This window comes from Coffea arabica, chromosome 11e, assembly GCF_036785885.1.
Source record: "Coffea arabica cultivar ET-39 chromosome 11e, Coffea Arabica ET-39 HiFi, whole genome shotgun sequence".
In the NCBI taxonomy this organism is placed as follows: Eukaryota; Viridiplantae; Streptophyta; class Magnoliopsida; order Gentianales; family Rubiaceae; genus Coffea; species Coffea arabica.
The window spans coordinates 54,649,551-54,670,575 of NC_092331.1; the positions used below are offsets into that span (position 1 = coordinate 54,649,551).

The 21,025-nt window shown below is 34.8% G+C and overlaps 4 protein-coding genes across 4 annotated transcripts; 1 reads left to right on the forward strand and 3 right to left on the reverse strand.

Annotated features, from left to right (window-relative positions):
* Nucleotides 1-512: 512 nt before the first annotated feature.
* On the reverse strand, nt 513-3,036 carry LOC113719083 (probable NAD(P)H dehydrogenase subunit CRR3, chloroplastic). The gene is made up of 3 exons (XM_027244104.2): nt 2,604-3,036; nt 2,354-2,478; nt 513-1,113 (listed from the first exon to the last, which is right to left on the reverse strand). The coding sequence occupies exons 1-3, from the start codon at nt 2,930-2,932 to the stop codon at nt 989-991; spliced, it is 579 nt and encodes a 192-aa protein (XP_027099905.1). The 5' UTR covers nt 2,933-3,036; the 3' UTR covers nt 513-988.
* A 254-nt stretch (nt 3,037-3,290) lies between these two features.
* On the reverse strand, nt 3,291-12,193 carry LOC113719082 (uncharacterized). Its single transcript, XM_027244103.2, has 9 exons — nt 11,678-12,193; nt 10,229-10,579; nt 9,923-10,138; nt 8,246-8,889; nt 7,491-7,587; nt 7,355-7,408; nt 7,169-7,275; nt 5,245-5,450; nt 3,291-4,139 (listed from the first exon to the last, which is right to left on the reverse strand). Exons 1-9 carry the CDS (start codon nt 11,912-11,914, stop codon nt 3,502-3,504), a joined length of 2,550 nt encoding a protein of 849 aa, XP_027099904.2. The 5' UTR covers nt 11,915-12,193; the 3' UTR covers nt 3,291-3,501.
* A 911-nt stretch (nt 12,194-13,104) lies between these two features.
* LOC113717990 (NAD(P)H-quinone oxidoreductase subunit L, chloroplastic) lies at nt 13,105-14,827 on the forward strand. Its single transcript, XM_027242870.2, has 5 exons — nt 13,105-13,359; nt 13,488-13,577; nt 13,658-13,765; nt 13,869-13,963; nt 14,559-14,827. Exons 1-5 carry the CDS (start codon nt 13,237-13,239, stop codon nt 14,704-14,706), a joined length of 564 nt encoding a protein of 187 aa, XP_027098671.1. The 5' UTR covers nt 13,105-13,236; the 3' UTR covers nt 14,707-14,827.
* Nucleotides 14,828-15,594: 767 nt separating this feature from the next.
* LOC113718555 (uncharacterized) lies at nt 15,595-20,329 on the reverse strand. Its single transcript, XM_027243451.2, has 10 exons — nt 19,871-20,329; nt 19,138-19,275; nt 18,617-18,805; nt 18,252-18,389; nt 18,016-18,143; nt 17,788-17,920; nt 17,330-17,459; nt 17,159-17,238; nt 16,157-16,291; nt 15,595-15,995 (listed from the first exon to the last, which is right to left on the reverse strand). The coding sequence occupies exons 1-10, from the start codon at nt 20,327-20,329 to the stop codon at nt 15,795-15,797; spliced, it is 1,731 nt and encodes a 576-aa protein (XP_027099252.1). The 3' UTR covers nt 15,595-15,794.
* Nucleotides 20,330-21,025: the final 696 nt, after the last annotated feature.

The following is a 21,025-nucleotide window of genomic DNA, read 5'->3' on the forward strand; positions in this document are numbered from 1 at the left end:
CGTCATTGCAGATGCCTACAATATTAATACCTTTTTGCATGTGTCAATTTCATGTCACCTTATCTAACAATCTAAGAATTAAGGATCACGATTGTTGTTTGTTCATGCAAGTTATTAGCTTTGATTTCAAGCAAATTTTAGTTCCAGATTCAGCGGCAGACAAACTGCAATAGAAAGAGATTGCACGTCACCTCTTCTGATGATCATGGATTTGAAGAGCCATCCGATTTTCCTACTAAAACAGCAATGTTACAAGAATCACTGTCAGATGCATGAATCAGTGTCCCGTTTTTAGGTTATATAGCAGCATTTCCATGATAGTAACATATGGTAGATTAATTGGAAACTCTGTAACATAAATAAGTCAAAAGTAGAATGAATACTTCTTCTTCGTCTTCTTCTTCTTCTCTCTCTCTCTCTCAATTTTAAGGCTGTGCTTCTTTCTATCAAAACTGAAGTAATTTTTGTATAAGAATTGTCTACTTTTAAGAGAATGAAATTCTGCAATCAGCTGAATAAAATAAGTACGGGGTAGGCAATGAAATTCATGATCAGTATGTAAGGCGCTTCACCTGTGATCTATACATCCTGCTTCGAGTTATCAATGGGGTTTGGAATTCCACGATTGATTCTCTAACACAAAACCAAAAACAAAGAAAGGAAAAAAGGTAGTATATCCTAAAAAAGATGCTACTAAGGGAGTTGTAGATATGATTTTTCCACTAGAATGAGGTATACTAATACTGCAAATGGAGTTGAATTACATGAAGGTGAAACTCAGCACAATGTATATATATATATATATATATATATATATACAGACATATCTGGCTCTTTGCAACATAGTTGCAGTTTTACTAGAAGTGGTTACTGAAGACCTAAATGATGCTTTATGGACTATGGACTTTCAAAATGTGAATTTTTTAGTCAGCCAGATATGGAGCGTAGAACTGCATTTCATCAATTTTACAGAGGAGAGTAAGCTTTATCACATAATGAAGTCATCAAGCAAAGGGGTGTCAAATGGAAGCTTTATGATCCCAGAAGCCACGAAGAATGCAAAAAGCCACAAAGGTAGCATCCATTGAAATGTAAACATCAGAATTGGCTTCCCTGCAAGGTAACAGTAGAGTTAAACTGTCTTTCAACTGCACAAGACTAAATTTTGAAAGTAGCTAAGGTTCCAACAACTGCATGAAGATCTTAAGCCGGCAATATTCTTCAGGATAGCCAGACATAAAACAGTGCAATTTTTTTTTGTTCATGCAGTCTGAAATCTTTTCTTATGGTTTCTTTGTATGAGAAAAATGCAAATCCCATAACACAGTAAAAGATGTAATTTTCCATCATTCCTTCTTTTTTTTTTTTAAATGCTTTAAACTACCGTTGAGACTTAAGAGGTTCTTGATATAATAAGCAGCTCTTGACTAATGCCACTTCCGTATAGACGTACTTCTGCTTCTTTGCTTCTTTTCTTCTCTTACCGTCTTTCTCAATGGATTAATCATTCTCCATTCTCTTGCAAACGCTAATTCCTTACAGAAATGGTGGACAAGAAAGGGAAAAGCAGCATGAATCTGATATATTTAATTTGTGATTCATGAAAAGGCCATTGAAAGTAAACATAATGGAGAACCTAATGACCTGAGTGACAAGGAATATACTACCCTTTGCAACTTGGTGCAGCAAAGATCTAGGATAAGTTTCTAAAAGGCTATAAACTATTTTTCATGTAATCTGAAATCTACCAGCCTTTGTTGTGAAGTTTTAAATCCTAGAATTGTGATTGACAGGCTTGACAGTTAGATAAAAAGCAAGTAATTAAAAATTTAAAAGCACCGGCCAAGCAGCATAAACGCATATAGAAGAAAAAATATAAGTCCATATTTGCAATTGGCTAAAATTTTACCAGCAATGTTGGGATGAGAACTGTTTTGCAGTTTAAATATAAGAAGGCATGTTTGGTTTTAGACAACGAAATATGGGGGAAAGCTTTATAATTTAAAGGATTTCAGGTTGATAATAACAAAAGTTTCATTGACAAATAGATTGGATTTCTTGAATCAAAGATAAGAATCATCTCAAAATACCAAAAGTACGCCTCATAATCACTATCATTCAACAGTAGACATAGGACACTTTAACTTTCTGAGGTCACTTCATAAAGAAATGGATTGCCAGGCTATCAAATCTTTGTCCTACTTGAATGCACAAGTGCATTAATTCCTATCAATCTGGGATACTATACAAATCAGGAGAACTTCATGCATAAATTTAGTAGAAATTCATGCTTTGAAATATTATATTGAAGACGACAAGATAATAATATTTTTCAGGACAATATGGTCAGTACCAGCAGAGCGAAATGAGGCTTCCGTTTTATCAGCAATCCACTCCCCTGTCTCACGTAGTTGCTTCTCCACAGGGCTTTCAGTTGACATGGGGGTACCAAACAGGGACATCTTCTCTTTTGGGTCCCTAAACATTTTCAACACAAAAAATCCCAAAAAGCAATCAATCAGGAAACTCCAGACAATACTAGAACCATTTTTCATGATAAAACAAGAAGTACTCAAGTCAAAAATGAAATAAAAAGTAGTTGCCTGACGGGTTCTGTGTCTCTAAAACTGCCTGCACTGACGGCTCTTTCAATCTCCAGAATTGATGGTTGCTTCTGCTTTCTCTTCTGCTTCAGCCTTGGTATTGATGGTGGCTGTGATGTTGTTGGGGAACTACTGCCAGTGTCTATTGTGGGATGTGAACGCTTAGGGGGGCTGCCTTGATGAGATGTGGAAGGTGAAGAAGTTTTGTTTGTGGAGGCAAGAATTTGAAGTTTGTTAATGGAAAGGCAGTTCAAGCTTACCATTCTTCTGCTTTCTTTTTGATATCCTTTGCTTTGAAACTTATTGCAGTGTTGCAAAAGAAGATGCATCCAATACTGCAACTTAAACGGGTGGCACTGAAATATCTTATCTGAACCATCTGATAGACAAAACCAAGCCTTGACCAGTCCCAATTCCAAGTCAAGATGGTAGCCTTTCAGTTGATGGAAATAGCAGACTGAACTTGTTTTTGGCTTTTCATCTCCTGTTTTAGGTTTTCTTGTGCAGCCACTTAAAGTGTTATCTAGTCCCAAATTGGTTTCAGTCTTGTAATTAAGACAAATTGTCTAGTCTCACATGATGAGAGGCATACATTACAATTTTCTTTAAGATGCTAATCCACTTCTCCTTATGCTGCAGCAGTTCCACAAGCACAAAAATGGCATTCTAGGATTTGAAGAGGGAGCAGGGAGGAAGCAATTTTTATTTCATCTAAGCATTAGAACAGGGTGAAAATTGTGTATACTTAACATCCAAAATTGGACCCGGTCTTCTTTTGGGTTGATATGATTTTTCTACCGTCCAAGGATCATCACCACTAAAAAATTAGTTTGTGACTGACATTTGCCGAAAATGGCGAAAATTTACATGGAAATTACATTCAGTTTTTACACTATTCTCAGGTGGGTAGAGTCCTGAGCAAATGAAGAGCTCTTGTCCACTGTGGCTTCTGCGAAAGCACAATTCTCCTCAAAATAGGAACAGCTCCTGCTGATGTAATTGCTGCATGGTTCTCACTATCCATGCTCAAATTGTATAGTATTGATAAACCAGCTTCCATCGCTCGGTTGCTACCCTCTTCAATCAACTTGACCAATGGAAAAATGCCACCCTGTGCAGCGACTGCTCTGGTAGAATCAACCACCCCTTCAGAAATTATTCTGTTAAGTTCAATAACCGCAGCCTCTTGGAGTTCTGGTGAAGATGAGGTTTTTATCTGCTCTATCAACCTTGGGATTGTTTCATAAAGAGTTACCTCCATATTTACTGGATTCTCAAAGTCCAGGTTTGGACCAGAGAAAGAACTCAGTTTAACAAGACAAGAAGCAACCCAATCCTTGTAGCAAATAGGAATCTCAGATATCAGAATTTTACGAAGTAAATGCATGAAATGCTGTGTGTCTATAGTGCTGCGGAAGTGCTCAGAATCAAGCAGTCTTGTAAATAAGCGGGATGCTGCTGATATTGCTTGACCAGCTTCTTCAACTTGCAGGGCCAATAATTCTGGTCTCTGTACATCTGTGTCAGCTTCTATATCTGTCAAATTAGAAATGAGGTAGATTATGAACAGTGGACAAACAAGAAAACTGTTCTAGAATAGTTAAGCAACAGACACATGTACACACATGCAGACACACACACACGTATTTAGCACAATCAGGTAGAAAGAGAGTGTGTATCGCAGGCTTCATTTGGCCAATAGAAATGAGGCTTCAGTAGTATGTCTTGAATGAATAATCTCTGAGAATCTTAATTCCACATTAAGGCCAATAGAAATTGGAAGGAAGCATATAATTTCAAGATAGACTAAATTTGACTGAGCATCACAAATAAGCAATACAGGGGAAGGGAAATAATTAGAGAGCCAGAAGGTTAACAGTAAACGGAGAACTACCATTAGTTGACCAAATAAAAGATGTTCTTCACCTCAAATAAAAATAGGAATGTGAGATACCCAAAACCTGTGTGTGGTGGGACGAAAATATTCAAGATTCGCTTGGCTAGTGAGGGAAACACCTTGACGTTTTTAAAACTACAGGTGTCTACCAGTTGCTTTTTTGTATAAGGGCTATAGAATGGCATAAATTAACTTTCCAAATACTTAAATCCCAAGTAACTCTAATCACAATAGCTTGACCAAAAAAAAAAAAAGAAGAATGTCACTGAAAGCCTTAGTAAGACTTTGAAGTTGCAAAAGCCAGGTGTATTTGAATCCAGAATGTGCATACTAGGTTCTCCAAAACAAGAATGACATGTTAGAGTTGGTGGTTAATCATCTCTTGTTGGTCTGGTTGCACTAACTAGTAGCTTCACGTTAATGGATGGCTAGGACCTTTACATTTGATTTGGAGCAAATGGAAATGGAAACTTATAGAAAAGTTTCTCTTTCTTCTCTAGCTCTAGTCATCTGCCTGAAAGAAGTAAAGTGTGATTCACTTCTATCTTCTTGAGCTTATCTGTAATCAATTTTTTTGGTATTTGCTCAGCCACACCTAGATGAATGGACATGAGGTATAAATTTACTAGTCCTCAACGCAGGTTCAGTGATCTAAATCAAAATGAACTCCAAAGCAACAGTTTAGAAAAGGAAGAAGCATTCATAAATGTTTTGCATCTTACAGTTCTGAAGCATCTTCCTTACCACTTAAACGTTGTTGGAAAACACAAACTAAGCCAGATGCTACGTCAACTGAGATGACCATTTCCACACATGCATCATCAACTATGACAAACTCAAGGATGGAAGCAGCTTTCTTTTGCAAATTGGGGGATGATGTCTTCAAAATCTCAATGATGCGAGCTAAGAAGGCAGAATTTACGAAGTCTCTGACATACATGGTTTGCACACTGTAGAAAAAAGTAGACTTAGTTTGAGGTCTAGCAGTGACAGTCAGTTGCAATCATCATTATAACAAAGTAACACAGAAACTTGTAGTGCATAACAAGAATCTGAAAAGAAAAAAATGACAGCAGACTACCGTGTTAAAAATTTGAACAAGGAAATGCTTATTAACTGTCAAATTTTGCCCTAAAAATGATGCAAAAATCAAATTCAAGCTTAGAGACCCAAAGAAAAAGTAAAAGCTGCGTGTCAAATACACTGAAAGAACACACCTTACTGCTTCATAAAGGAAACCTGAAATGAAGGCAAAGAAACCGAAACCAGCAGATCATGAGCAATTAACGTTGGAAAAATATATTCTGAATGGAAAGTATGGATTGGCCAAATGAAGTCACTTTTTCTTCTTAATCATGAATTAGCTTGTAGCACTTACCAAAAAATACTGTGATGACTACTAAGTAAATGAGCTACAAGAAGAATGTAGTGTAAGAGTAAAAAAGTAAATAATTTTGTCTATCAGTCTGTTCCAGTAATGCATGATATATATACATATATGTACACTGACATCCCTTCAGAACCACAGAGTGGCATCTTTATCATATTGAGGAGTAAATAAATAAACAACAATAAACTTGGCTGCTTAAAATTCACTATTCTTGTTTTTTCAAACCTACAACTAGAAGATAACCTTTTCCTTGGGGAACAACAGAAGCCCTCTATGTGAGGCAGCCATTCAGAGATAGAAAACTTCAATGGTGACTCAGCTGTAGCTATTATTTCTCTGACAAAAAAAACCCTATTAGCCATTTAGATGGCTCTCACCGTGCTTCATGTTGCCCTCTGCAGGAGGGGATTCTATGATTCTAAGACACTGTATGGAACTTGTTTTGATACCCTATCATAATGGCATATCATCCCAGACATAAGTTGAGAAAGAGGAAAGCATTTGAATTTTTAGTAAGGTACCAGAAGATTGGAGTGATTTTGTTCTTAGGTCAAATACATATCTCTTAACATGTATTGTCTGCTAAGAAGGAGGTGGTACGCATCATTTAAGAAGGCATAATCCACTGATCCCAAGGAAACCTCACAATCCTTCACCTCAGAAGGTAGTTCTTACCTTTTAGCAAGGTTAAGTACAAGAAATGATACATCAACACACATAATAAAAAATAAGGTTAGCCTGACCATCCTTTTCTACAAGTAGTGATACATTATCTCTATGAGAAAGCTAACAGTTCCAGTCAAGAGACAAGGCTATGGATTATCCTAATGTCCCATGCAGGACACTGCTAGAGATTCCTAATGAAATCAGTGAATCTGATAAAATTATCTTCATTTACCTTGTGTAATAAATTCCAGCATCCATTTGTTTTCTCATTTATGATCACAGGAGCATATTTCAGGCAGCATAGTCTCTCGCTCATTCAGTATTTGCAAGCAAACTAGGAGTCTTAAATGGCCCTTATTTTGGTGAAAACCTATTTATACACAATAGCCAAAACCGCAAGACTCGTCCAATATAATCTAGGCGCTAAATAAATTTTCATCTTTTTACTACCTCCTTTTTTTTTCATAATCTAGGCACTAAATAAATTTTCATCTTTTTTACTACCTCCCTTTTTTTCAGTTTGCTTTCTTGCACATTGAGCTGGTAATAAAACAAGTATTAACAAATTGGTACTAAAATATAAGTGAGCTTTTCTGATGAACAGAAAAGAACCTGGATGTTGACTTTGACTCAGCCATCTCATTCAGATACCCAGGTGACTGAGAATTTCTTGTAGCATTCCATCCCTTCTTTGAAGCATTAACTGGTCCATCATAAAACTGAAAGCGAAAAATACGCTCGGTTCACATTGAAAACAAGTACGAAATCTTTGACTGCTATTGAGCAGTAGGTACAGACCTTTGACTTCATCTCTTTATCAGGGTCCAGAATCCGATTAAGAATGTTTAAAATCTGCATTACAAACAATGTAAAGTCCTTTATTAATTACAGAAATTAAAATTGAAGAGAAACAATATTGGAAAATTTCCACTACCATCTCTGTTGAGCTTCCAGATGTCTCAAATTGCATCAGTGAATTAATCAAAGGATAAACAACACCTTCCCTTTCAATTATCTGGCAAACATCATTGCTGCATTTTGAAACATATGAAGTTACTTCTTGACAAATTACCATGAGGCCATGAAAGAATTTGATCTCAGACAACTCAAGATGTAGATTACGAATTCAAAAGTGACCATGAATTAGGAACAGGTATCACACCAGTTACATTTTTTAATATCAAAACTTAAAGACTTCTCAAGTGCATATGCAAAAACAATATTTTCCTTTCTTAGCAACATGAACACGAAGCGTAATACTATGTAATTGAATCATATGAACTCTAAGAGAAACAGACATTAGAAAATCATGTAAATGTAAAAGTAAGTCAGATTAGCTACACAAACATTGTTAGCATAATGCAGCATTGGATATAAAATATATGGAGTATTTCACAAAAGAAAAAAAAAGAGGACAATGTTTTTAAAAGGAGAACAGCCAAGAAATGGAATCAAGAGGGTTTTTCTGGAGAGGACATATAATTTCTACATTTTTTTTCACAGTTTAATGCCGATCCCCAAGCTGATCTAGTTGGCAGTAAGATCCAAGGACTATATAAGAAAAAAAGTCCCAAAAAATCACATAAATCAAATTTCTTTGGCTGAGAAATGAAAATGAACAGATATCATACAAAGAATGAGCTAGGATAGCTTAAATCAGACTGGGATAAAAATGATGCACTTGGCAACCTGATTGACAGTCTCTCCAAAGCTCGAATAACGGGCAACCTAACAGTTTCATTTGGATGATTAAGTAATTGACTAAGATGATTAATTGCTCCAGCTTCCTTGAATGACAAGCGTATATGTTCATTGACAGATGAATCAGCAATGGAATCTGCAGCTCTGGCAATAGCAGACTCATCATCAAGTCCAAGAATCAAAACTAGTCGAGCAACACCATCAACCCATGGCAAAAGTGTGAACCTCCAACTTGAGGATGATTTAGAGTCTGATTTGTTCTCATCTTCCATTTCTATGGCTCCTATACGAGCGAGGAACTGTTGTTGTGTTCGTCCAACTATGGCATTCTTTTTTGCCTCATCTAGTTTCTGGTCTTCAATATTCAACCCAATTAGCAGTTCTGAAGCACCATATCTTGAAGGAGCTGTTGAACCTTGCTCAAGCTTTGTGCCATCAGGTAAAGATGGCCATGAATACAAAGCTGGTTTAAAAGACTTGTAGGCAGCTGCACCAATCAAAGGAACCAAAACAAGACCTTCATCTAATAATAGAATCCTATAGTAATCATCTTTAGCAAATTCCAATAATGCATTTCTCGCCTCTTTTCTAATGACCTTGTACCCTTCCTCATTACTCTTCAAGAGATTTGCCTGAAAAGTGTCTAACGTTAGTAAAATCCTAACAGCCACTTACCTTCATGAAATCTAATACTTGAAAATTACATGTTAATACATGTAAAACCTTATACATGAAAATTACATGTTAATACTTGAGAATTACATGTTAGTAAAATCCTAACAGCCTCTTATCTTCATAAAACCTTATACTGGAAAATTTCATATTAATACTCCATGTGTGGGAGGACATTGATGCAGGACAATCTTTAAATTCCAAAGTAACAATTTCTATTGGAGATGACAGCCAAAAGCACAAGCCAAGGAAAGAGAGTCCTGAAATTAGGGATTCTCCTAGTTGGACCTAAATGTTTTCTTTCCCTGAAAATAACTCAGTATGTCCCCTAGCACCAATCATCTAAAAACATCATCCATGCTAAGCGTAATTATTTTTCCAAACGAATAACAACATGAAGATTCCTACAAGGACTTTCATGAGTGCTTTTAGTTGTTCCTCTCTTTTCCGCTGTCATGATTGACATATTCATATAGCTTTATTACAACTACTTAACTACGCTTACATGGAACATTTTGTTCTCCTCACATAATTTTAATCTTTGGTTGGGAATTCTAAATATAACTATTCACTACTATTACTAGTCAAATTCTCAATACAGTTGTTATATTAGTTTCTCTAATTTGATGCTAATGATTTTAGAAATGAAAAAAGAATCCAAAACATAGTTTAAAGTTGTTCGATCATCACAATATTGATTAACTAATAAAATATGCTTGAGGTTTCTGAATGCCAAACTCAAAAATAGGCAGACAAAATGAACTACATTTCCTTAATTTTTTTTCCTCCTGGACATCTGCAACATTTCTTTTATATTTGCCAAAAGAAATCATGTGAACAGACAACTTTTATTCCTCAAACCTACAATTGATTCTGACAGTTACAGGGTAGGCTTCTTAAAGAGTTTTAACAACTCGCTAAAGCTATGGAGTAGCATACTAGGAACAAAGAATTTCCCAACCCAAAGTAAAATAGATATCAAGTGAGCCTCACCAATTTTGGAATAACACCTATTTCAACCATGATCTTGTGGTTAGAATTGCTAAGTGCTAAATTAGACAGGACACCTCCAGCTGCCTCCTTCACTTGTACGTCCTCATCCTCCAAGAACTTAATAAGTAAAGGCAGGAGCTCTGAGTTCGCAATTTTCACTCGGATATTCTCATCTACAGACAAGTTCCACAATGTACATAAGCCTTGCTCCTTCACCTGCAGAAAAAATCCAAATTGAAAATTTTCCACATGATATATCATAAGAATACATGTACAAAAGTATGAATATTTAAATAGCTTGCATACATTTGAAGACAAGGAAGTTCGTCTAAGCATGCTAGTTATCTCCTCTACTGCCCCACTTTCGGCCACAGTGTTTCTGTAAACATTAATGGAGGAAATCGTCCTCAAGATTCCAGCAGCAGCTTCACATGCAGAATCAGAATCAGACTTGAGAAGGTTGACAGTAAGATTTACAGCACCATGGAATTGCATGACATTATCTATGCATTTTTTCCCTCCAAGTGAATACTTCCAGAGTGCAACTACAGCTTGTTCTCTATCAAGAGGATCGTTATCCAATCCAAGCATCCGTACAAATAATGCCACATAACCATCACTGCTCCCAGATGAGCTCCTCCCTCGTGCATCAACATCCTGATACCGAGTGGCAATTGATTCATTCACATATGCATAAAAAGTAATGGCAAATTTAAAGGTAAAAGTACATGTCAACAAGGAACAGAATAATGACATGTATACGTGATGAAAGACACATCTTTACTGACCATGTCAATATCAAGAATTTTGGCCCATAAAAAAGGTTAGTTATATCCTGGAAAAGGGTTGATTAACAAAATAAATATAGCGGCACTAGTTTGGAACAATAAAAATCGTCCTGAACAAGGTAATATATGAATTTTAAGCACCATATAACTCCAAATAACACAGCTGCACTAGGAAAAACAAAAGAGAAAGAAAACAAAAAATTAGCCACAGCAAAAACTTTGATGAACTTAAGATACACCTAAATGGATGGTATGACTAAAGTCATGTGACCCCAAATATAACACACTATTGCCATCGGCAAGTAGCATGTTTTGGGATTTTTATTCTCAGGATTTCAATCAAATTATTGCTTAGCATTATAAAAGACAAGTTAAGATTTTTTGTGCTTTGATCTTACATGGAAGTGTACAGTTGTAAAGATACACCATTGTCCCCTATATAAATACTTGCCTGGGCCTTCCACAGTTCTACACCAAGAACTTAGGATTGGCAACTCAAAGGCGAGATTAAGCTACTCCAATAGGACTCAAATAAATTTTGCTTTTCCCCTTTTTTTTTTGGGCGGGGAGGTGGGTGGTGAAGGATGGATAATTGAATTTCCAAAATTCAACAGCAATAAAAACAGTTACATAATCGACCAGACAATATCAATTTCAGACTGAAATAAACATGAAAAAATTCTAATAATTCCTCAACATAATTTTGCAAGAATCTCGATCACTGATATAATTTTCAAGAAGCCAACATTTTTGTATGCTACTTGATATCTATAGCACAGCATACAATCAGCATTACAAAAACAGCAACAAATTTAGACTTCACAGTAAAAACCATTAATCACAAAAAAAAACTCCGAATAAACATCAGAGTTCGATCACTATACTCATATACACAAAATCTTAGAATAAAACGTGAGTGAAATGGGATGAAGACAAATGGAAAGTCGATGATATGTAGAAAGCTTACAGCAGAAGATGAAGGCTGAAATGGGATGGCACCACTATCATCAGAGACCCTTGTTCTAAAAATTGAATCTTTATAGCCTATTCTGAGCTTAAATCTGTAATGATTAACATTATCACTGCTAAAACAGTTGGTTTTCTTGGTTCTAACTGTAACAAATCCCACTTGAGGATGCAAGATTTGATTTTGCAGCGGATTGGAGGGCTTGAGTTGTATTTGGGTTGAGATTATCAGCGCCATTTATGCAATGCTAAAATCGATGTTTGGCACTCATAAGTTCTATCTGATTGTCGATGAAATAGAACAAAACAGAGGTTCTGGAAGGAATAACAGTCCGGGGTTTATGTGTCTAAGCCAAGGTTTTGGACTGGGGATTTTCTTCCATTTTTTTCCGATAAAAGGACTTGGGATTTTGTGGTTTTGAGGACTAAACAAATGAAAATGGTGCGTTTGTATTCTCTCCTTTTTCTTGCTTTGAAAAAGATGTTAGATGTCTTTTATTTTCCTTTTTTTTTTTTGGTTTTTGGAGAAAATAGCCACATATCAGCCAAGATTTGTATTATATCAACCAAGTTGGTGCAAGATTTTATCCTTAATAAGTTTTCAAACTTTCCTCAAAAAAAGGTTTTTAAACTTGGTTTATTAAGTAAAAAAATACTAGTATAAATCTTAATAGGTATATATATGTTCGTATATTCAACATTTCAACTTGACGGCTTTCAACTCGATTCACGTAGTATCAAAATAAAGCTTGAACAGTATTTTGAATTCATTAAAAATCTAATTAACCTTGACATTGTAATATCAACTCACTTAATTCCCTAAGGATAATTTAAAAAGAGCTTATTTACATGCATATCGATTTAGGAATCTTTGTGAAGTTTGAAAATTTTTAGTGGGATGAAGTTTATTGTTAATACATGATTAATAATACAAATCTCAAATTTTCATTGATCAAGAACTTAAACTAAACAAGAATAGAACTACAGAGTAAGACGGGACCACCGCTCTCAAGTTTAAAATATTTATATTTTCTTCTTTTGAAATTTTGAAAAAAAATTTATGAATTTTAAGATATTTGCCCCTCAAAGTTCTCAAAAGATGTTACGGTGATATGTATTTTGCCCTCTTAAATTAAATTTTTTATTCCGTCCCCCAAACTAAAAAGCCTTAGAAGTTTTTTTTTTTTTTTTTGTAATTAAAAAGCCTTAGAAGTTGACTCCTTGCCCTCACAAGAATTACTCTTCTATTTTGGTGTACATGTATCCATTAAATAATAAACCACTCAATGTTCTTTATTCACATTACCCCCTTAAATTATACTATCTCAATTGCACCCTTAAATTACTTCATTGCCACATGTCAAAATACTAGTGAGGGGCTTTTGGATATGTTACCACTGAGAGCCACCCACAATTGTTGTTGTTTCCCAAGTCTCATTTTCATTTTTGATAATACCATCCATAGAACACTACAGCAGACAACAGCCAAAACCTTCTCTTCCTGAATTTGCATGTAATTCATGCATTCTGTGGATAAGGAAATCAACAATTGGCTCTGAAATGAGCAGTTCATTGAGCTTCCAATTCACCAAGGCCTTGCCTCCCCGCCTCCCTTCTCAATCCAAAAGCCCACCACTTTTGATTGTCTGCAGACGTAAAATTCCTCCACCTTCAAAGCTAAAGGTAATAAATTGTCAACCGTATGACAATTTTATTTGATGGAGAAAAACAAAACTGCATCAGATTTTGCATTATTTTACTTTTAGCCTCTGAATTCTTAAATCCCATATTTTGCTAGTTGTTGATAACAGGCACAAAGAAGTCTCAGCACAGAGCCCATCAAGAATAGTGGAACTGCAATTCCCAGTTTGGCAATTCAAGTTGGGGCATTTTTTGCCACTGTAAGCAACTGACTTTTTTTTTTTTGTCTTATCTCATTACAAACTTGAAACTAAATTATTTGAGAAAATTTGCCAAACAGGTAGCAGAGCCTGCTTTAGCAGTAACAGGAGTGAATGATGAAGAAGATTTGATAACCATCTTAATTCAGTTGGGGATATGTGCTTTTATATACTTTATTGTCTTTCCAGTGAGTGGCCATTACCATATTCTTGACCTTGCAAATGGGCTCAATGGATACCATGAACTGTTGAAAAAACCAATACTGATTTATATGTGCAAATTAATTGCAGCCAATCATTATGAACTGGCTTAGGATCAGATGGTACAAAAGGGGCTTCATCGAGATGTACTTTCAGTTCATGTTTGTATTCATATTCTTCCCAGGGTAAGTGATTCCTACTCTAAAACCACTTCTGATCCACTTTGCCAACATTATAATTCTAATTCTTTGCGGTCAAAGTTGGCATTTCTCATAATCAGGAGTAGTATCTGAACATTTTAACCTATTAGACAGCTGAATTAGTACTTGAGTGTAAGGTGATTAGTGCACATAGATAATGGTAGACAATGGTGCCATCAATTTAGAGGAATTGCAGTTTTGAAAAAAAAATGATACCTAAACTTATAGGTTCAACTACTATTGATTGTCACATAAAGAAGTTCATGATACAAAGTCTACACACATTTTGTTAAAGGGGTGCAAAACTTTGATTTAATCAACTAAAAACTAACATCATTACTTGTGGCAAATAGTGAAACAGAAACTAGCTGTTATGAAGCCTAGTTAAGCATTCTCTGTCTTCAAACACAAGCCTAATTTGCTCTTCTTCAAAAAAAAAAATTGTCACTAGCAAATATTCATAATTAATGTTGGAGGAAAAAATTCTGGTGGAGGTACATTTTTCTTCTTCTTCTTCTTTTTCCATATCTGATGGTTCGGTTCATGTTTATTGACTAATAAGAGGGCCGATATCTCTCAGGTTACTACTATGGGCACCCTTCTTGAACTTCAGAAAATTCCCAAGAGATCCATCCATGAAGTACCCTTGGTCTACCCCAGAAAACCCCTCTCAAATCAAGGGTGCTTCTCGCAAGTACCCTTGGGCTACACCTGAAGATTATGAATAACTAAAACTCAAAAATGTAATAGTATTGGAATTTGATGTTTTTTTTTTTAGTCTGTCTATCCATCATGCTAGTAGGCGCAAATGACTGGCTATTAAATAATGTTTATTCTTTTTAGAGAAAATTTAAGGATAAATTACCTTTTACCTCCCTATAGTTTGGTGCTTTATCACATAACCTTCCTATGGTTTAAAAATTTATATATAACCCTCTCATAATTTATATTAAAGTGTCACCGTTACTTTTTCCATCAAAACTAGTTATCAATAGTAAAAAAGTCAAAATCAAACTAATAAACTGATCAATTTATCCTTTCATTAATTCTTTTTTCCCTCCACACATAAAAAGAAGAAACTGAAATAAAAAAAGATAAATAAGAACTAAAAAATATCATTAAAGATTTGGTTTAAAAACTATAATGATATTTGTAGTAAAAAAAGATTTGAAATTTTTTGTTTCTTATTTATTTGTTTTATGTTTCCCTTCCATTTTTTTGTTTCTCATTTATTTATTTTTTATTTCTATTCCAACTCTTTTGTATTTGGAGAAAATTAAGATTTGCAGGCCAAAGTATAGGTTGTCAAAATCATCTCTTCTTTTCCAAAAAAGAAAAAAAGATAGAGAGAAAGAAAAGAAAAAAAAAGTAGTTAAAGGAATGAATTTGTCAATTTATTAGTTTGACTTTGACTTTTTACCATTCACAGTTAATTTTAACGGAAAAATTAATCCAAACTATGAGAGGGTTATATACAAGTTATTAAACCACAGGGGGTTACATGATGAAACACCAAACCCATGGAGATAAAAGGTAATTTATCCAAAATTCAAGTCAATAACAATTTTATTCGCTTTTCTGCTTACATTTAGCTCGTAAAGCAAAAATTCCAAAAATTGTTAAAAATTGCAACTATTTATTTATCTACACTACATATAAAGGAAGAGCACATTTTGATCTACAACATTAGCCATAAGTAACAGAATTAGTGCATATTTTGCCCAGACTATAACTGGCAATATTCTAGCAAAATTGAAACTAAAAGTTGGCCTAATCCACAAAAATCTTGATGAAAAATGGTTCCATCCCCAAAATCTCAAAATCTCCTCAAGTATTCCTTATATCCAAAGGTAGCAGCAAAGGCTAGAAGGATTGGAAAGAAGGCCAAGAGTTTAATAATCATCCAACGATTCTGCTCAATAAACATCTTCTTCAGTATAACCTTGCACTTCTGGTCTGCCTCCTTCAAAAGGGCTTGACGAGCAGGATCCATTCCACCCCTTAGTGCTTTCTCATTCTGTTAAAAGTTATTATTTGATTTAGAAAAAAAAAAAACCGTTATTTAACATTGGATTCCTCTACCTTAAATTTCATTAAATGTGAACTGTACAACTTTTAAATCAATGGAAACAAGCACAACCAACAATCTTGTGTGAAAGAGGAAAAAATTATAACTACCTTTTGCCTAAAACTCTTGAGAGTGTCGCGTAAATCATCGGCAGAAGCCAGCTTTGAAGCTAGTTCTGGCCATCTTTGGTTAAGCTTTTGGAGGATGGCCACACTTGTTTCCAGGTTATTTGCATAGATCTTTTCCTGTACAGATGGATTGCAAACTATAGCATTAGCTATTGATTTTAACATAAATTTCAGAAAGACCAAAAGAATATTGGAAGAAAACAATGAAAGAAAGGGATAATATCAGAAACCTCCCTTGAGGTTTCTCGTAATATCACTTGGCACCTTTGAGGTTTTAGAAATATCACTTACCTCCCCTAATAATTGTGAAAAGACTATATTAATCCTTACTTGATACATAATTCACATATCAAATAAATGGAGTTCAAAAATTAAAAAAAAAATGAAAGTAACTTTCTTCTCTTTCCCTTTTCTCCATCATTCTCTCGTACTCATTTTTTGGATGACTATGCAATATTTTATTTGTAAATTATAATAAATTGAATTTTATTTTTCTTTTAACTTTTGTGATTGTGATAGAGTGAGGTATTATTTATTTACTTATTTTGAATTAATTTTTATAATGATTGGTACAATTTAATGATTTGGGCAAGAGTTGACAAGATGTTGGAAAAAAAATATAAAGTTTATATGAAATTAGTTTTAAGCACATAGAGTTAAATTGGTGCAAGTGTATTTATTTCAAATATCTCTTTTACTTTTCAAATTTATAGTTTTATGGGGTATAGTATTATGATGTAATAGTATTACAAGAGATTATTTTTTAAATGATGGTTTTCTTGAAGTGAATAAAGCGGTTTAGGAATATTTTTATTTAGCAAGTAAAAGGGTAGTTTAGGATCTTAAAAAATTTTGTTACACAAATAACAAAAGTAAGGAAAGTAAATGATATTTTTAAAGCCTTAGGGGCGCTAGATGATATAAAGAGAAACCTTAGGGGAGGTTTCTGATGAAAGTTCCTTGTAGACATGAATTCTAGCTTACCCATTCCTTGTAGCATTCGGTATTCTGAGTCAAACACCAGAGTAACAACTTGGTGGCTTCTTGGGATAATTTTGGGTTTCCTGCAAAAATCATTTGAAGACAGATAGAGAATATTGCCATGTCGTTAGAATCCACAATGGAAAGTCATTTTTCAGGTTTGAAATGTATTACCTTCCAGAGTTGCTTTCATTGCAAAATCCTGAACTTGTAGGGCGAGTTGTTTCATCGATTTACTTCTAGGAGTACCAGCAAGAGCAACATAAACGAGGGTGGGATATATTGCCTCAAATCTATCAGTTGCCTGCTTTGCATTATCAAAAAATTATGTTAACTACTTATCCCCCCGGCAAAAAGAAATTTTTTGGCTGCCTAATTTTGTGCTCAAAATATAAGGGTTAATCATTCCTATATTTTTAATGTATACTTTAGCGGCTCTGGATATACAACACGTGTAAAATCTGAATTTGAATTCTAAATTTTACATATATAACATGCATTTAAACTCGTTAATATATACACTATTCTTGTGGAAAAAATTTATCTAAATATTAGGCATTGCTCCATCACGAAAACAACATCAATGACCAATTATACTACATAATTTATACTGTAAATTGGTTTAATTTCACCTTGATTGGGGTAGAAGATGCAGGAAATGTCACATGTAGCAAAAGGTCTAGTGCCAAAGGTGGCATTAAACGCTCTCCTTTTCTTACAGCACCGTTTACCAAGATTTTATACGCATTAGGTCTAGAAAGAATTCTGTGGAAAGAAGAACAACAGAGCAACTTTTATAAGTAAAAAAGCATTTACCAAAGAAGCATTGCAATTTTGAATTATGCTCGACAATTTCAAACCTTTCTGCTAGTTGTAAAACCAAATCCCTTGTCTGTGGATTTGAACTTGACTTGCTGCCTGCTCCCAATATGGGCAAGACATAATGTGCCCATAGATATAATCCTACTGTTAAATCTCCCTGAGAGGCCTGGACAAAGAAAATTTAGCTTGGTCATCCGTTCATGTTCATGAAGACGAACAAATAATTGGAAGCTTATTTTGGCCGAAGTGACGGGATGTTCATGTAGGTATATACCTGAATTATCATCCATATGTAGAGTGGAAGCTTATTTTGGCCGTGATATTTCGAATTAGCCCTCAAAATTGGCAATAGATGAATCATAATGTCAGGTTTTCGTCGCAATATCATAGATACTACGACAAATGTAGCGACCTACAGCAACAATGCAAGAGATCTGATAAGAAACATGTCAGAGATATCAGATCTCTTCCACTTAACAAAGCTCATATAGCCATGTACACGTCTACTTGCAACAAGAAATAAATCAGCTAAGCAATCTATTGGTAAAATGTCCAATAATTAAATGTTGTCCTCGACCAAGATATATAGGAAATATATGTCCACAATCAACGCTCAAGAACCATTTTTGGAGATTGTACCTGAGATTTTGATGATGAAGTTTGAACTCCTTTTTTGGGGCCCTTAGATCCAGCTTTCTGTATTGTTAAATCAGCAAGAATGCAGTCCAATGACCATAGCATAAAGGACTCGAGTGATTCATTGGAAAGTTGATTAATCCAGTCAACCGAAGTCCTATAGACAACTTCTTTTATATGACAAACGGGGATCTGCTCAACACAAAGCAATTGACCAAATTACTTTTTTCAATTGCTTAGTTCCTATACAAAATGTATTCTTTATATGTTCATGAATGAATTGCACTAGTTAAAATGCAGTATGGAAGACCAAAACGAAATGAACAAGTGCCAAAAGATTGTTATGCCTGAAGGAACCACTCTTTATATGTGACTACTTGAATGCAAATTTATTCTGATTTTTTCTCAAGTAATTATCTTTTTCTTCTTTCTGTTTCTTTCCTCCCTTCTTGACATGGCGTCAAGTAAAGGTAAAATGGAGAAAAAACCATATTGGGCAGTACCCATCTCCAAAACCAACTCACATCGGCAATTGCATCAAGGGATGACTCTTTGAACAACTCCAACCATGGAAACTGTGCTGCACTCACAGCCGAAAATGCTCGTCCAAAATAATCTGCAAATCTCGTTAGTTGAATCTCCTCTTGTGATGCATACGATACCTACAAATTGTCAAAAAGAAAACAACTAAGTTACAAAGAAATGCACTTACAAGATCAAAGTTAAAATGTCCAACGCAAGAAACTTGTAATTGTACGAATAACATCCCTCAATCTAATGCAAGCATTTTGTAATGTTCCCAAATGTATATATAGTAAAGCATGAAATATTGTTTTTGATTAATAGTAATTCGCAATCCGGGGTGCACGAGTGGAAATACTCAGGTTGCATGGTTAATTAGTGGAGATTACATGCTTTCATTTTTGCTATACAAAATTAGAAGAGCTGACCAAATTCACATATATTCACTATTTATTTACAGTTTTATCAAATTTTGGCCAACTCAAGAGATCGTATTTTCAATTTAAGCAATGCATGATGCGACACATTAATTCGTGCCCGAATTTTCCAACTCATCTTTTGTGGCAATTTCTACTTTACTTTCTATTTTCTTGTCCGGTGCACTTTTTACACGTTTTAGAAAAATAGTAAGTGATATAAAATTGGATACAAGAAGTGAAATAGAGAATTCGCAAACCATTAATATGCCAAAGAAGTAAAATTTGAGCAAAAAACTACATGAAACCAAAAACTAACCGAGACATCAGCAAGGAAAGAAGAGAGATCATCACCATCAATCTTCATAGCAGCTTCAGCAACAGTCACATTAGTCTTCTTTATCTCCTTTTTCTCCTTCTTCTTCTTCTTCTCTTTTTCCTCCATAGCTCCATTCTTCCTACTCTTTCCACTGCCACCATTTTCTGATCGATGATTTGACGAATTTGCCAAAAACTTTCCATCATCGTCATAAATGTCAGCCGTTTTTCGAGCCTCAACATTTTTCCTCCTCTCAGCAGCATGCTTCTCCAACGACTCGAACACATTTCTAGTACCATTGTCAATAATATTTTTGGTGGGATCAGATGATGGTTTTTTCGTTGCTTGGTTTTTCTTATTTTTTTGTTGCTTTTTCTTAGCATATGTCACTTGTTGCCACCCTCCATTATTCTTTTGGCCTTGATCCAATTCATTTGTGGGATTGGATTTCGCTTCCATTTTCTTTAATATCTTGTAAGAGGGATGCGAAAGAAAACAGTTGGAAAAGGAAGAATAGATAAATTAGTTGAGTATAGAGAGTTTATTGAGTGACAGGAGGGAATGACGGGGAAAACAAGTAACGGATGGTTTTGGTTGGAAAATAAATTAGTGGAAAAAAGTGCAATGGGACGTTAAAATCGGGCCTTTTATGGCTAATGCAGATAAAAGATTAGAGGGATTGGATAATGGGAATTATAGGTATGAATTGATTTGAATTCAACTAAATTACACACATATCGAGTCAACCCTTATTACGATTTGAATTGGCTTAACCAAGCAAAATGCTGATCTCAATTCAAGTACTTCTGCTCTCACTATTGCAAATTTGATTATGCATTTTTTAGCCTTATTGATTGCAAAGATTGGCAGGCTCAAAATGGGCTGCACACAATTTGGGCCATAACTGAATTCAGACTTCTCGTAACAATACACAAAAATTTTTATAGTCTTACTGGGCCTAACGAAAAGAATTGGTATCACTCCGCTGGACCAGAATCGAAAATTGGAGTCACTACTTAATTTGTTCTGGTCTCACTTTTATTCAGCTAAATTTATCTCGTAATCCATTCACTTTTGATAAATGAAAATTGTGCTTTCTTTAATTTCATGTCCAAGTAACATTTAAAGCAACCAAAAAAAAATGAATTTTTGAGC

What these genes read in the sequence shown, in the direction of transcription:
- LOC113719082 (XM_027244103.2), bottom strand. Translation starts at nt 11,914, where the DNA reads ATGGCGCTGATAATCTCAACCCAAATACAACTCAAGCCCTCCAATCCG. An exon ending in TAGGTGTTATTCCAAAATTG is followed by an intron (nt 8,890 to 9,922) that starts GTGAGGCTCACT and finishes GACACTTTTCAG; the next exon opens with GCAAATCTCTTGAAGAGTAA. An exon ending in TTGGAGAGACTGTCAATCAG is followed by an intron (nt 7,588 to 8,245) that starts GTTGCCAAGTGC and finishes TTCAAAATGCAG; the next exon opens with CAATGATGTTTGCCAGATAA.
- LOC113717990 (XM_027242870.2), top strand. Translation starts at nt 13,237, where the DNA reads ATGAGCAGTTCATTGAGCTTCCAATTCACCAAGGCCTTGCCTCCCCGC. An exon ending in CTCCACCTTCAAAGCTAAAG is followed by an intron (nt 13,360 to 13,487) that starts GTAATAAATTGT and finishes TGTTGATAACAG; the next exon opens with GCACAAAGAAGTCTCAGCAC. An exon ending in TTGGGGCATTTTTTGCCACT is followed by an intron (nt 13,578 to 13,657) that starts GTAAGCAACTGA and finishes TTTGCCAAACAG; the next exon opens with GTAGCAGAGCCTGCTTTAGC.
- LOC113719083 (XM_027244104.2), bottom strand. Translation starts at nt 2,932, where the DNA reads ATGCATCTTCTTTTGCAACACTGCAATAAGTTTCAAAGCAAAGGATAT. An exon ending in AGAGACACAGAACCCGTCAG is followed by an intron (nt 2,479 to 2,603) that starts GCAACTACTTTT and finishes GAAAATGTTTAG; the next exon opens with GGACCCAAAAGAGAAGATGT. An exon ending in AGCCTCATTTCGCTCTGCTG is followed by an intron (nt 1,114 to 2,353) that starts GTACTGACCATA and finishes GTTACCTTGCAG; the next exon opens with GGAAGCCAATTCTGATGTTT.
- LOC113718555 (XM_027243451.2), bottom strand. Translation starts at nt 20,329, where the DNA reads ATGGAAGCGAAATCCAATCCCACAAATGAATTGGATCAAGGCCAAAAG. An exon ending in CATCTTCTACCCCAATCAAG is followed by an intron (nt 17,460 to 17,787) that starts GTGAAATTAAAC and finishes AATGCAAAGCAG; the next exon opens with GCAACTGATAGATTTGAGGC. An exon ending in CCGAATGCTACAAGGAATGG is followed by an intron (nt 16,292 to 17,158) that starts GTAAGCTAGAAT and finishes CCATCTGTACAG; the next exon opens with GAAAAGATCTATGCAAATAA.